Below are 13,616 nucleotides of genomic sequence, written 5' to 3'. Positions count from 1 at the left end.
GCCACCCACCTTGTATAGGGTTGAACTGGTTCGGGTGCTGCTAGGCTGCGATGAGTTGTTACCTCCGATTCGACCTGCTGGGGCCGACGAAGATGATGTGATGACCCTCAGCGCCTGTGTAAGCTGGCCCCTGCTTTGGCAGAAGAGCCAGATTCGTTTGGGGGCGGGGGACACCACCCCACAGACAAGACCGCTAGTCATGCCAGCGCCAAGCCATGGCAAGAACGCCGCAACGCTACCGGACATGCCGGACATCCCTATGGCACAGGATCCGGACATGCATATGGCACAGGATCCGCACGACGAAGACAACGACGGCGGTACATTTTCCAACGTCGATAAGTACTTTGCCGAACATGGGTACGGTGACAAGTTCTGCGGGCCTCCTTCTCAAGAACCCAACCCTCAAAAAGACGACCGCGATCTAGCTGGTACGGCGGAGAAACCCAATTGCAACAGGCGTCGTTTGGCGTTCAGTTCTCAGGAGACGCCTCCAGCTGCCACCTTCACCGAGCCTCAGATAGCTGAGGTGCCAAATATTATCAGCCCCAACACGCTCAAGAAGGCGGTCTGTGAGCAGAACTCGATCCCATTACAGCAGATCAGGAAGAAGGGACGGAAACGAAAGACTAACAAGGGCACCAGTGCGAGCCAGCCGGCACCGAGTACGATCCGTGCTCAGGTAGGGCCACCTTCACCTAAGGATATCTCGAGGAGGGTGCATGTGGCGGGTAGGCCGATGCTACCGACAAATATGCTCAATGCTACAACCGGTGCTATGCGGAGTCTGCATGACAGTGTTCTTTCTTTGGAGAAGCGGCGTCTCAGAGAGAATGATGTGGCATACCCGGTTTTCGTGGCCAAGGTGCCAGAGGGCAAGGGCTTTGTGGATAGCGCCGTCGGGGGTACGATCGTCCTACGATTTGATGACATCTTTGCTATGCTTAACCTTCATCCGCTGCACTACACCTTCGTTCTTTCGCTGAGTATGGAGATGCGGATCATTAGAGAAAAGACCCCGGACATTGTGATAGTCGACCCCTTCTACATGCGTGCCAAGATCTTGGGCAGCGCTGGGGACCGGCAAGTCACGAGTTCACACCTCGAAGGCGTCATTCTGGCAAACCCAGATAAGGATAACTTCCTCGTGCCTTACTTTCCCGAGTAAGTCATCTCCTAACCGCCCCGTAACATATGATTTCTTAGATTTCGATCGTTCTTTTTTTTTCTAACATTCCGTGTTCTGTGCAGTGACACACATTGCACACTCATCCTCTTAAGCCCGAAATATTCCATGGCCACGTATTTCGACCCGGACCGTGACTCCAAGATAGACTACACAAATATCAAGAAAGTTCTTGATGATGCTCTCCCCGGCTACGCCGCATCTGGAGGCACCTTTAAGAGGCCAGTTCGTAGGTACGGCAGGCACGTGTTCACCCACAATACGACGTTCCCCTGCGTCAAGCAGCCGCCTGGTGGTCAGAAGGATGCCTACTACGCCCTCCATCACATGCGGGCGATCGTGCGGGACCATAATCACCTTCTGCTACCAAATAATCTCAAAGATTGGGCCGCAAGCTTGGCGGCAATCCAGGACGCGGACATCCGACAAGAATTCTTTCGCATCCAGTCGGAGTTTGCAGAAATCATCCATCAAGATGTCCTTCGTACCTCGGGGCAGTTCTACCTCAAATTTCAACCGTCCAACAGCGAGATAGACACAACGCTACAAATGCAGGCTGACAACGCCCGCGACTTCATGACCATCACGACAGACGGCGGCTTCATCCACGCTCCGGTCCCATGAGTCGAGTCGAAAGTAGTGATGCTATGTGTAGTTCTGAAACATTGATTAGTTCATGTTGTAATTAAACTTTAGTGAACTTGTATGTCTCTTTGGTTTGGACAGTCGTTCAACTTAGATGTAATCGATGCTATTTGTTAGTAGGACCATGAATCGTGCTATTAATGTCTTGCTTTTCTCTTCCGATCCTTTTGTTGCATACTTATATATTGCTTATGTATTGTCTGTTGTTTGGCTAGTGCATAGAGATGCCGTCGTATGTCGTGTACAAGGGTAAGGTTCCCGGAGTCTACGACGACTGGGAGGAGTGTCGGAGACAGGTTCACCGTTTCAGCAGTAACAGTTACAAAGGGTACACCACTAGGGCGGAGGCGGAATCTAGATACGCGCGCTATCTAGCGGGAGAGAGGAGGGAGCGTTGGAGGAACCGGATGAAGACCAGTTTCATCGCGATGATACTCATCGTGATGACCGCAGCTCTCTTCTATGTGATGGTAGTTTAGATGATCGATATCGACTTGTAATGTGAAGACAAACTCGCTACTCACGGTCTCGAGACTTGTAATGTTCTATCTTTGTTCGGTCTTTTGAATTCGGAGACTAATATGATGAATTGTATTCGGAGACTAATCTTCTATTGTATTCGATGAATCTGCTGTTGCTGTGTGCTGCTGCTTATATTCTGTCCAATAATATATTTTGTAATCTGTGCAAAAATTAGAAAAGAAAAAAAATAATCCCTAATATACATACTAATGGCGCATCACGCCAACGTGCGCCATTAGTATGCCAAAGGATACTAATGGCGCATCACACCGCAGTGCGCCAGCCAGAGGGTACTAATGGCGCATCACCCAGCAGTGCGCCATTAGTATGGCAAAGCACATGGGTATATATGGCCCCCTGAGGCATACTAATGGCGCACCGTGGCCTATACTAATGGCGCACCGCCTGGTGCGCCATTAGAATACCAGATACTAATGGCGCACCAGCGGTGCGCCATTAGTAAAAAATACTAGTGGCGTGGTGCTAGTGGCGCACCAGTAGTGCGCCATTAGTAGGCAAAACTGGTGCGCCACTAGTAAGCCTTTTTCTAGTAGTGTATGCGTTTCTGTCTCCATGCGCTCGATTTAGTTTATGGTCATGGTCGCCAGTCACATATCCCCTTCGGAACGGCCGCGAAGGAGGTGCCTGGCACGTCAGAGAGGAAGAGGAGTCGACCTGCCGCCGCAGTCAACCGGTCGCCGGAGTAGTTGCGCCGCTTTCCTCGTCGTCGAAATGGATCCGCGCCAGAAGGAAAGCTCAAGAGGGGGAAATAGTGGCGGGAGTTTTGCCGCGGCGGTCACCCTCGATATATAGGGCGACCGAATCGACGCACTACTAGGGAAAACCCTAGTAGTAGCGCGGGACACCGCGCTACTAATAAGGCGCTACAACTATTCCTTAGCAGTAGCGCCTGCTACACGTGCTACTGCTAATACATATAGCCGCAACGTTTGTTCACACCCGCGCTACTGCTAATATAGCTAGTAGTAGCGTGTTTACTCTCCATCGCTACTAGTATTCTTTTTCTCATTTTTTTAATTTTTTGTGTATTTATACGCCGTTATACAAATTTTGGTACAATACCAATTATGAGGTTATTATATCAATATGTCCATAACAGTGTGTCAAATGAAGGTGGATTAGGTTCAAGTGGAGGCAACATGTGGTGCATGTCAAAAGTATACTACTAATCCAAACTTGATCTAGTTTGGACTAGTAGTACTTTCGATGTGCACCATATTTATGTCTTCGATATTGTTTATTCAAAAATACTAAAGTGCATTGTAGGATATCTTGGCCGTAAGCTAACAATTCTCATGCGACCTTTAGTCTCGATCCAATGAGGCACAACATTCATCAGGAGTCCCTGTTGAAGAACATCGTATAGTAACATACTTAGCAATAAAGTTTAGCTTAAAAAATAATGTATGCAAAAGATGCACTGAGGACAAATAGTAAAAATCTTACCATCTTTCCTAAATAGATGTGACCGTAGTTCAGTACGAACACTATTAGTCGCACGTTTTGAGTACTAAGATTTTTTAAGTCCAGAAAAATAATTTGTCTTGACAGTATGAAGATCCTCAAGCCATGAAACATAATGACCTATCTCCTCGCAGTTTAGTTCAGCCCCAGGACAGTAGACGGTCATGTCTACCAAGCGCCAGACATGTTTGCTTGAATGGAAATAAGCTGTCAATAGAAATTAGTTGTCAACTATTTTTGAATAAACAATATCGAAGTCATAAATATGGTTGAGAAACTCACATAATGGTATAACTGGAGGCGTCTGCACATCGACCCAAATGTCTCTATTACCTTCAATATCATCTTTGGGACGAACATCGAATATCAAAGGTGATAAATATATCAGGCTCAAATGCATAAGCCTTGCATAGTGTTTGCCAAGTTTTGCATTCAAAATAGGTGTAGGTGTCTGCGTTGTATAATTTTGCGTGGAAAGTATAACCATGCTCGGTCTTCAAGTTAACTCTCTTTACCTCCGTAGTAGTTTGCATAGGACTGAAACCTATCTTATCCAAGACAAAAACTCTTGCATGGCAGGAGATATGCTAGAAGAATAGTAAAAGATTTAAATTATAAGTTGAAGCAAATGAAGCAGATGTCATGCTTAATTACGAAAAAAGACTTGTCATTATGACTTACTGTATCCACTTCGAAGTTCTCGTCCAGCTTGATGCTGAAGCGCCTATCATCATCTAGGAAGATTCTGTCGCACAGGCCACGCTCGTCTTCGCAGTATTTGCAAATACCGAAATCCTTTTCGTCGTCAGACATTTCCTATGTTCATAGTTGAAACATTAATTGAAAATCGATCAAAGGCAACTACCAGGATACTCAACATACAAATCCAAATCGTAAAATAAATAAGTATTCAAATTAGCATGCATTCAATAAGCAAAAGTAAATCATCTCATGCGTCCATACATCGTCGAATATTATCACTAATACACCCTGAATAGTATCATACATATAACATCACTAATAGAACTAAAACCCTAGCGCACGACGGGTATTCGCGCGGGCGGTGGACACCCAAAGAGAAGGAACCATCACAGGATCATATCTCCGGTCAGCTGCCCAAAGAACCTGCCAGGTATTGGAGAACCCGTGCTCCAACTCAAACAAGTAGCGACGGACGTGCACGTTCTCCTCCCTGACATGGTGACGTACCACCTCCGCGGGGTCCTCGAGCCTCTGGACCGTCACTGGTCCAATTCAACTAGTTCTTACTAAAAATAAACTTATTATAAATCTAGTCAATCAATTCTAAACCTAATAAAATGAATAATGACATAAAAAAGGCCTATACTTTGCAGGAACGTTGACTCCTTCCTGGTGCGGCAAATCCCGGGCACTCGATATGTCCTAGTTTGTAGCACAAGTCATGCCGAAATTCACGGAAAATTTCGGCATGACTTTTGCTAAAAAGTGGACAAATCGAGAACCTGAAATTTGCCGGAACGGAAATGAATCAACATTCCGGCAAAACATAGGCCACTCGGCTTCATTCCCTGGAAACAACAAAGCCACTTGGGCACAATCGAACCACTTCAATGAAAAGATATAACATGAGCAAACACTATTGAGAACTTTGCATATAACATGGCCACTTCAATGAAAAGATATAATCAACAATAATGGAATATGCAAATGAACATCAATGACATATATCATATAACAACAATTTTGTTTATTGTTTACATAGCAACAATTAGTTTAACCAAGTTTTTGAAAAGAAAAACAATTCTGTTTTTTGTTTATAGCTAAATGTCATAGCTACTTTTTTTATTTATAGCTAAATACTTTTGTTTTTTGTCTAAAGCTAAAAGTCTAGGAACTCCATTTTCTCTAACCCTTCCGACCTCACCAAAATTTCCACAGCAAGACCTTAGTACCTACACCCAATTTCTTCAAAATATTCAGGTCCATAGTCCAAATAATTCAAATTTCATTTGAATGAAATTTGGAACAGATTCAGGTCCATAGTCCAAATAATTTTTTATAACCAAGTTTCATAAAAATTTGCCCTAGCTAATTTCCAAAAAAAATTGCTAATCATTTTTCCTAAATGCTAAAAAATGCCTACTGCCCTAAACAAATTTAGGGTTCATATGAACACCTAGGGTTCATATGAACATCAACACAGCATCAACATATATATGAATTGCCCTAGCAGAGAGAGAGAAGAGGGTAGGGGAGAGGAGAGGCAGAGCCTTACGGTTGGCGGCGAGGGCAGGCTCTGGCTCGGGCGGCGGAGGTCCTCGGCGGGCTCGGGCGGCAGCGGTGAGGTCGAGGGCGGCGGCGGTGAGCTCGAGGGATTCGACGGTGAGGTCGACGACGGCCTCGGGCGGCGGCGGTGTGGTTGAAGGCGGCAGGGCGACGACGGCGATGGAGCAGTTGGGGGAGAGGGGGGAGTGGAGGGGAGGGACTTAGCGAAATTTTGAGCCCGCGCGGCCGGGGTTAAGTCAAACTAGCAGCAGCGCGTTTGGCCGGAACGTGCTATAGCTAAGTTAGCTATATATAGCGTGTCCAGCGAAACGCGCTACAGCTATTCCTTTCTGTTTTATAATATCAGTAGCGCCTTGCCCTGAAAAAACGCTACTGCTAAGTCTAAACATGTAAAAACATCAAAAATATACATTGGTCATCATTGATCTTTTTGTGTCGAATCTAAATAGTCAACATGAATCCTCACAGTACCTGTATAGGCACTGGTGAAGATTCATATTGCAGCTACAAATCCTACACATATAGTTCAATGAAGACCAAGTGCTGGAGATAGTTTGAGAAGTAACATATTTAAGGTGGTAAACACCTTGTTCGCTTAGCAGTATGGGACTAAACTTAATTAGGTGCAATACTTAGCAGCAGCGTGTTTTGAAGAAAAACGTTGCTACTAAGGACTTTAGCAGTAGCGCGTCCTTGGAAGGGCGCTACTACTATATTTAGCCTGGAGGTAACGTCGTGGCAATTATAGTAGTAGCGTTTCTTTCACCTAGACCGCTACTGCTACCGTGCTATTAGTAGCGCGGTTTCCTGAAGCTCGCTACTGCTAATTAGCAATAACGTCTGTTTTTAAACCGCGCTGCTGCTAAGATTCTGTGTATAAGGTGTTCCTAGTAGTGACGGGCGGTGACTCGAATTCGTCTCGCCGCTATTTCGGAGATGTGCAATGGCTCCCGCCATCTCCCTCCCCTGCGCGGCGCGGCGCGGCGTTTCCCTCCCCTGCATCGCTCGAGCCTGGCTTGCTAGAAACGGCCGATTCGGCCGTTCCTAGCGGGCCTGGCTAAGGGGTGCTTTGAGGTTCGTGCTATGCGGGCTAAACAGTAAATACATGCATCCAAACAGCCTATTTTATCCCGCGCGGGAATGCAGGCTACCAAACGCGTCCTAGATGAATTTGAAGTTGACCCCGTGCTTGGCAATCTTGTAGAGCTAGTACGAGTGGCTGGCCAGTCTGATATGCGGAATGTTCCTCTGCATCAGAAGTAAGACCACTAGTCATATTATGAGCACTGCTACGTAAAATAGAAGAAGTCAGTAGGTGGTTTTTAATACTCTAATCTTACCCTTCGTATTGCATAGTTACCGTGTTCCCAATGTCAGCGAATTTGCGGTCTTCAAAGATCAAAAAGTTGTGCTCTTCAGCGATCTTCAGAAAACATCAAATAAAAAACAAGCTATGTAAGAACCAAGCAGCCAAAGCCACATTTCTACAATAGAAAACAAACATATCTATATCGAGCATAATAAATTGCCTTGGTATAAAGGTCTATTGTGCACTGCCCAAATGCGAAGAAGACATTATTATGGGTGTACAGAACTGAGGGGAAAAAGCAAAAGTGAAACATGCTCCCCTGATAAAACTGCATGAACAAAGACACTCTGCACTGAACCTACACCTGCTTTATTTTTCTACACCTGATAGGCATGATCCAACACATGATTTATTTTCTCCTTTCAGAATGATCCAATATCTGATTACTGAAAAACTAACTCCAACTCAGTACAGGACTAGAATGGCCTTGAACAATGCTACACGTACGGATGGGCCTTACAAAATTAATCTTACAGAGTGACGTGGGAGAAAGCAAGCAGATCGCAGCAAATACCGCATTTCTGCAGTAGAAAACAGATCGCAAACAGAGTACATTGCCTTGGTATACAGGGCTATCTTGCCCAAATGCGAAGAAGCCTATTTTGGGTGCACAGAACTGATGGAAAAAGCACACTTCCACATCTTAACAAGTGCAGAAGTGAAACATACTTCCTGACAGAACAGTATGAAGCATGATTCTACACTTAATTTCTTTTCTTTTTCAAAATGATGCAAGATCTGATTACAGACAAACAAACTCCAATTCAGTACTGCACTAGTATGGCACTATTAGTCTACGAGCAGACATAAAAATGCGAAGAAAATCATCAATAATAAGGATGGTTGAAAGAAAATAAAGGTTGCATAAGAAGCAGGGTGACCATACCGAACGGAGCTTGCCACCAAAATCTGGTGTAAAATCAGACAAGACATCCACATGGGTTTTAAGCATGCAAATCTCCGGACCAACCTACAATTGGAGAACAAAAAATTTAAGATTCATGGAAATTTGGGGCCTAGTAACAGAAATTTAAAGAGCAGGTTCATGGAAATTTATCAAATGGGGTTGAAAAAAATAGCGAAAAGGTCAAAGCTAATAGCTTAGTGAAGAGCTGTATGAGACTTTAAGCTGACACTATTTAGCACCTATACTGAACCCATACGGCCATACCTGATATTTTTCAGTACTATTTATTATACTTGCAACATTTTTTTCGTAAAGGGGGTCTCCCCGGCCTCTGCATCAGAGCGATGCATACGGCCAATTTTATAAATACTCAAATAAGTTTAACAAGGTATAAAAGTCTGAAAAAAAAGTAACGTCTAGCTCACAAAAAGCCAAAGAGCCAAAAACACACTAGCCAAATAAGGCCACAACCGGCTGGCACAAGAAAGATAGGAAAACTAATCGCCTATTCTATTACATGACCGCCATCTAAACCGGTTGAAGATATCCCGTGCTACCATCTCCCACCGGATAGATCCAGTAACCAAACGCTCCCCGGCCTCCGTCGGAGTGAGTAGCGGCCACATACGGATCAACGCAGTGGCTCGGAAGATAACCTGCAAAAAATGAATATTTGTTGTCCTGTTAAAAACCAAATCATTTCTGCAGTTCCATACTGCCCACAATAAAGCACATACTCCTGTTTCGGACTCTATCCCATTAAGCCACGTTCCAAATAACGTGCTGACAGAATTCGGAGGAGTAATGTTAAAGGCTATGTGCACCGTACCGTCCGCCATAATACTTTGGCCAACGGGCAATCAAGAAAAAGGTGTTTGATAGTTTCATTCTGATCACAAAAACTACACCTAGTAGGTCCTGTTCAGTTACGCTTTGCCAAGTTATCCTTAGTTAAAATGACCTGTTTATGTACAAACCACATAAACACTTTAATGTTCAAAGGAACTTTGACTGTCCATACAAATTTGGAACTAGGAATGGTGCTAGAGTTAATAACATCAAGATACATCGATTTAACTGAGAACTCTCCAGACCTAGTAAGCTTCCAGCGCAACTGATCGGGCTGTTGAGATAGCTGAACCTCCATCAGTCTACTCACTAAATGGAGCCACGCTTCCCAACGATTGCCGGCAAGCGTCCTCCTAAACTGAATATTAAAGGGGATGGACTGCATTATTGTTGCAACATAAGCATCACGCCGTTGAACAATACTATAAAGGTACGGGTACTGAAGCGCGAGTGGCGTCTCTCCTAGCCAACTATCTTCCCAGAATCGCGTGGTTGTGCCATTACCAACTATAAACTTTGTCCTATTGAAAAAGGCTGATTTGACTCTCATGAGCCCCTTCCAAAAAGGCGAGTCCATCGGTCTCACTGTCACCTGGGACAAAGTATTGGACTGAAGATACTTACTACGGAGAATCTGCGCCCAAACGGCATCAGTCTCAACAGATAACTTATACAACCACTTGCTGAGAAGACATCTGTTCTTGACCTCAAGATTCTCAATGCCAAGACCCCCTTGGTCTTTTGGTCGACAAATAATATCCCATTTGGCGAGTCTGTATTTTCTCTTCAGTTCATCGCCCTCCCAGAAGAATCGGGATCGATATAAGTCCAGCCTTTTCCTAACTCCAACTGGGACTTCGAAGAAAGATAAGAGGAACATAGGCATACTCGTGAGCACCAAATTAATAAGAATTAATCGGCCTCTGTATGACATGAGCTTGCCCTTCCAGCAGCTCAGTTTCTTCTCAAATCGATCCTCGATACACTTCCATTCTCTGTTTGTCAGCTTACGATGGTGAATGGGTATACCTAAATACGTAAAAGGTAAAGTCCCCAGTTCGCACCCAAACAATTGCCTATAAGCCTCTTGTTCCTCATTGGCTCTTCCAAAGCAGAACACCTCGCTTTTATGAAAGTTAATCTTTAACCCGGTCAATTGTTCAAATAAGCATAACACCAGCTTCATATTTCTCGCTTTTGCCAAGTCATGCTCCATAAAGATGATCGTATCATCAGCATACTGTAAGATAGACACACCTCCACCAACTAGATGAGGCACCAAGCCACCCACCTGACCAGCCTCCTTAGCCCTTCCTATCAGAATTGCCAACATATCTACAATGTTAAACAAAATAGGAGACATCGGATCACCTTGTCTCAGGCCCTTATGTGTCTGGAAATAATGACCTATATCGTCATTCACCTTAATTCCAACACTCCCTTTTTGCGTGAATGATTCTACCTGGCGTCGCCAGGCTTCATCAAAACCTTTCATACGCAAGGCCTGTTGAAGGAATGGCCATTTGACTTTATCGTACGCTTTCTCGAAACCCACCTTAAAACCAACTCCATCTAGTTTTTTCGTGTGAATTTCGTGGAGCGTCTCATGCAGGACCACAACCCCTTCTAGGATGTTTCTGTCAGGCATGAAAGCAGTTTGGGAATGCTGCACCACAGAATGCGCAATCTGCGTGAGCCTATTAGTCCCAACCTTGGTGAAAATTTTGAAACTAACATTAAGAAGACAGATGGGCCTGAACTGCTCAATTCTAACAGCCTCTGTTTTCTTAGGAAGCAGGGTTATCGTTCCAAAATTCAAGTGAAATAGCTGAAGTTGTCCCGAGAATAAATCATGGAACATCGGTAACAAATCCCCCTTAATAATATGCCAGCATTTTTTATAAAAATCCGTCGGAAACCCATCCGGCCCTGGAGCCTTATTGTTTTTCATCTGTGAAATGGCCTCAAACACCTCTTTCTCGGAAAAAGGGGCCGTAAGGATATCATTCTCGTCAGCAGCAAGTTGAGGAACATCCTCAATCCTAGACTCATCCAGGGAAACACAATTATCCTCGAGGCCCAAACAACTGCTTGTAGTATTCGGTTATGTATAATTTTAGGTTCTCCTGTCCTGAAATCGTTCCTTCATCTTGTTCAAGCTGAAATATCATCTTCTTTCTATGCTTACCATTAGCGATCATGTGAAAGAATTGAGTGTTCGCATCCCCCTGGACAACTTTGCGAACCTTAGCCCGCAGCGCCCACTTCAATTCGTCTTCACGGAGAAGCTCTTTCAATCTCATCTCCGCCTCATGCTTAACATGAAGCTCCGAGGCCGGCAGAATTGTGGATTCGGCTTTTAAATCTAAGGACTGAATAAGTGTATACTTGCAACATTAGATTCCTCAAAAGTATTTGCTGTTACATATTCAAGGTATATACAATAAGTACAAAAATTCTGGATTTATTCAGTTCACAACCCCCAAATCTGTGTCTTTACTTCATGCATAAAGGTACTGAATTACTGATGCGGTCAATTTCATCTTGACAAATTACAAAATGCTTGATTACCCAAGATGAGAAATTAGAAATGTCTAAACAACCTATCTGAGCATCAATAAACAGCAAACAATATGTGTGATCTATTAGATGTTTATTAGTAAACACATATAGTGGACATCAGGTTAGATGTTTATTAGTATGATTTATATACCTTGTTGGCTAGCTCAAGGAGTTCCTTCTGTGCCAACATCGGCAGCGACGCAGAGGTTGCTCTGCTTGGCCTCCATCACCCCGAGAAGCTTCCTCCCCACCGGGTTCTTGGCCAGGCTCGCCCTCTCGGAGAACGCCGATCTGGCCGACACCACCTTGGGCTCCCCCGGCACCAAGACCTTCCTGTTGGCGTCGAGGAAGCGCTTCACCTCGGCGGCCTTCTCCTGGGTGACCTTGCCGTGGCTGACGAGCACGGCGAGCACCTCGGTGAGCGTCATGAGCGAGTGCAGCGTGCCCCCGTTCGCCGCCAGGTTCTCCCTCCCGCCCTGCTCGCGGTCGACGACGACGACGGCGTCGGCGACCACGAGCCCCTCGGCGCGGAGCGGCGCGACGGTCTCGAGCACGGAGGCGCCGCTGGTGATGAGGTCCTCGACGATGAGCACGGTGTCCCCGGCGCGGAAGGAGCCCTGGGCGCGCATGGCGGGGGCGGCGCCGGCGCCGGTCTCATGGTAGCGGCGGAGGATCATGGGGACGCCGCGGGCGACGGAGAGCACGGAGGCGAACGGGAGGGCCGTGTAGGGGACGCCGCAGAGGAGGCCGTAGGGGCGCGTGGAGGGGAGGGAGCCGAGGAGGGCGGCGACGTGGGAGAGGAGGCGCGGGTGGGAGACGAGCACGCGCAGGTCGAGGTAGATCGGGGAGGTGATGCCGGACTTGAGCACGAAGGCGCCGAACTTGTAGGCCTCCACCGCGTGCAGCTCCAGGATGAGGGACTCCATGGCGGCGGCGTCCATGGCCGCCGGCGACGACCGGCGAGGCAGGGAGTGCGGTGGAGCTGGAGGAGGGAGGAGACAGAGGAGCCAAGCTCTGGCAGTGTGCTACTGTGGGTAGTGTTGACCAAAGCGTGACTTTTCCATGAAGAGGAGAGGAGAGGAGGAGGTGAGGCGTGCCGCAGAAGGCGCCGCCGTCACGTCAGCGCGAACGTGACACTGACCGAGAGCCACCATATATGGAGGGTGGGGTCCGCGCGTTGATTGGTACAGTGGGGTCGGGGGCGCGGCGGCTAAGACCCGCCAGATTCGCTACTTGAAAATGGGACGTGGCTCGGGCGCACGGTCGGTCGCCCGAGTCGCAGCACCGAGCGCTCTCCCAACCCGCCCGCGCGCGCGACCAGAGAGATAAAAACGAAAAGCAGCCCCGCGCATGAAACCACGGGTGGATCATGGGTGGATCGCGCGCCCCGATCACACCTGGTCCCCCTGGCCCCCGCTTCCTCGCACCCTCGTCCCCAGGCTTCGGTCCCCACCCCCTCCCTGCACCCCCGCCCACGCTTTCCTTGCGGACGCCTCACGCAACCCCCTCCTCCCTTTTCCTTGAAGGACAAGCCCACGCACGGGTCCCCTTCTTCATCCTTGCTCCTGCCTTTCCTTCGTTAATTCTTATAAAAGTTTCCCGTACGTTTAGCATTTTTGGGCCGGGTCTCAGCATCACCAGCGTAAAGGGACCCACACAAATTCTATGGAGTTGGCTGACGATTGCACCCAGAAATATAGGACCAAAAGGGCAAATGAACTATTTGAAGGAGTTTTCTTTCTCTCGGAATTATCTGCAAAATAGAATGCCAATGACTATGCTCGTGTTGTGTCTGTTGGAAATATAAGCAATTTACAACAAGA

At 46.6% G+C, this 13,616-nt stretch overlaps 1 protein-coding gene across 2 annotated transcripts; it reads right to left on the bottom strand.

The window, feature by feature from the left end:
- Positions 1-8,683: 8,683 nt before the first annotated feature.
- On the bottom strand, positions 8,684-12,919 carry LOC109765832 (uridine 5'-monophosphate synthase-like). 2 transcript variants are annotated; one of them, XM_073511259.1, is made up of 2 exons: positions 11,945-12,849; positions 8,684-9,038 (listed from the first exon to the last, which is right to left on the bottom strand). In XM_073511259.1, exon 1 carries the CDS (start codon positions 12,732-12,734, stop codon positions 11,958-11,960), a length of 777 nt encoding a protein of 258 aa, XP_073367360.1. In that variant the 5' UTR covers positions 12,735-12,849; the 3' UTR covers positions 8,684-9,038; positions 11,945-11,957. The 2 variants fall into 2 exon arrangements, with proteins under 2 accessions (XP_073367360.1, XP_073367359.1); XM_073511258.1 differs by lacking the exon at positions 8,684-9,038 and adding an exon at positions 11,420-11,603 and having other exon boundaries at positions 11,945-12,919.
- Positions 12,920-13,616: the final 697 nt, after the last annotated feature.

The sequence above is a fragment of the Aegilops tauschii genome, chromosome 3 (genome assembly GCF_002575655.3).
Source record: "Aegilops tauschii subsp. strangulata cultivar AL8/78 chromosome 3, Aet v6.0, whole genome shotgun sequence".
NCBI classification, from domain to species: domain Eukaryota; kingdom Viridiplantae; phylum Streptophyta; class Magnoliopsida; order Poales; family Poaceae; genus Aegilops; species Aegilops tauschii.
The sequence above is the reverse complement of the archived record's forward strand: the minus strand, read 5'-3'. Positions and strand labels throughout refer to the sequence as shown.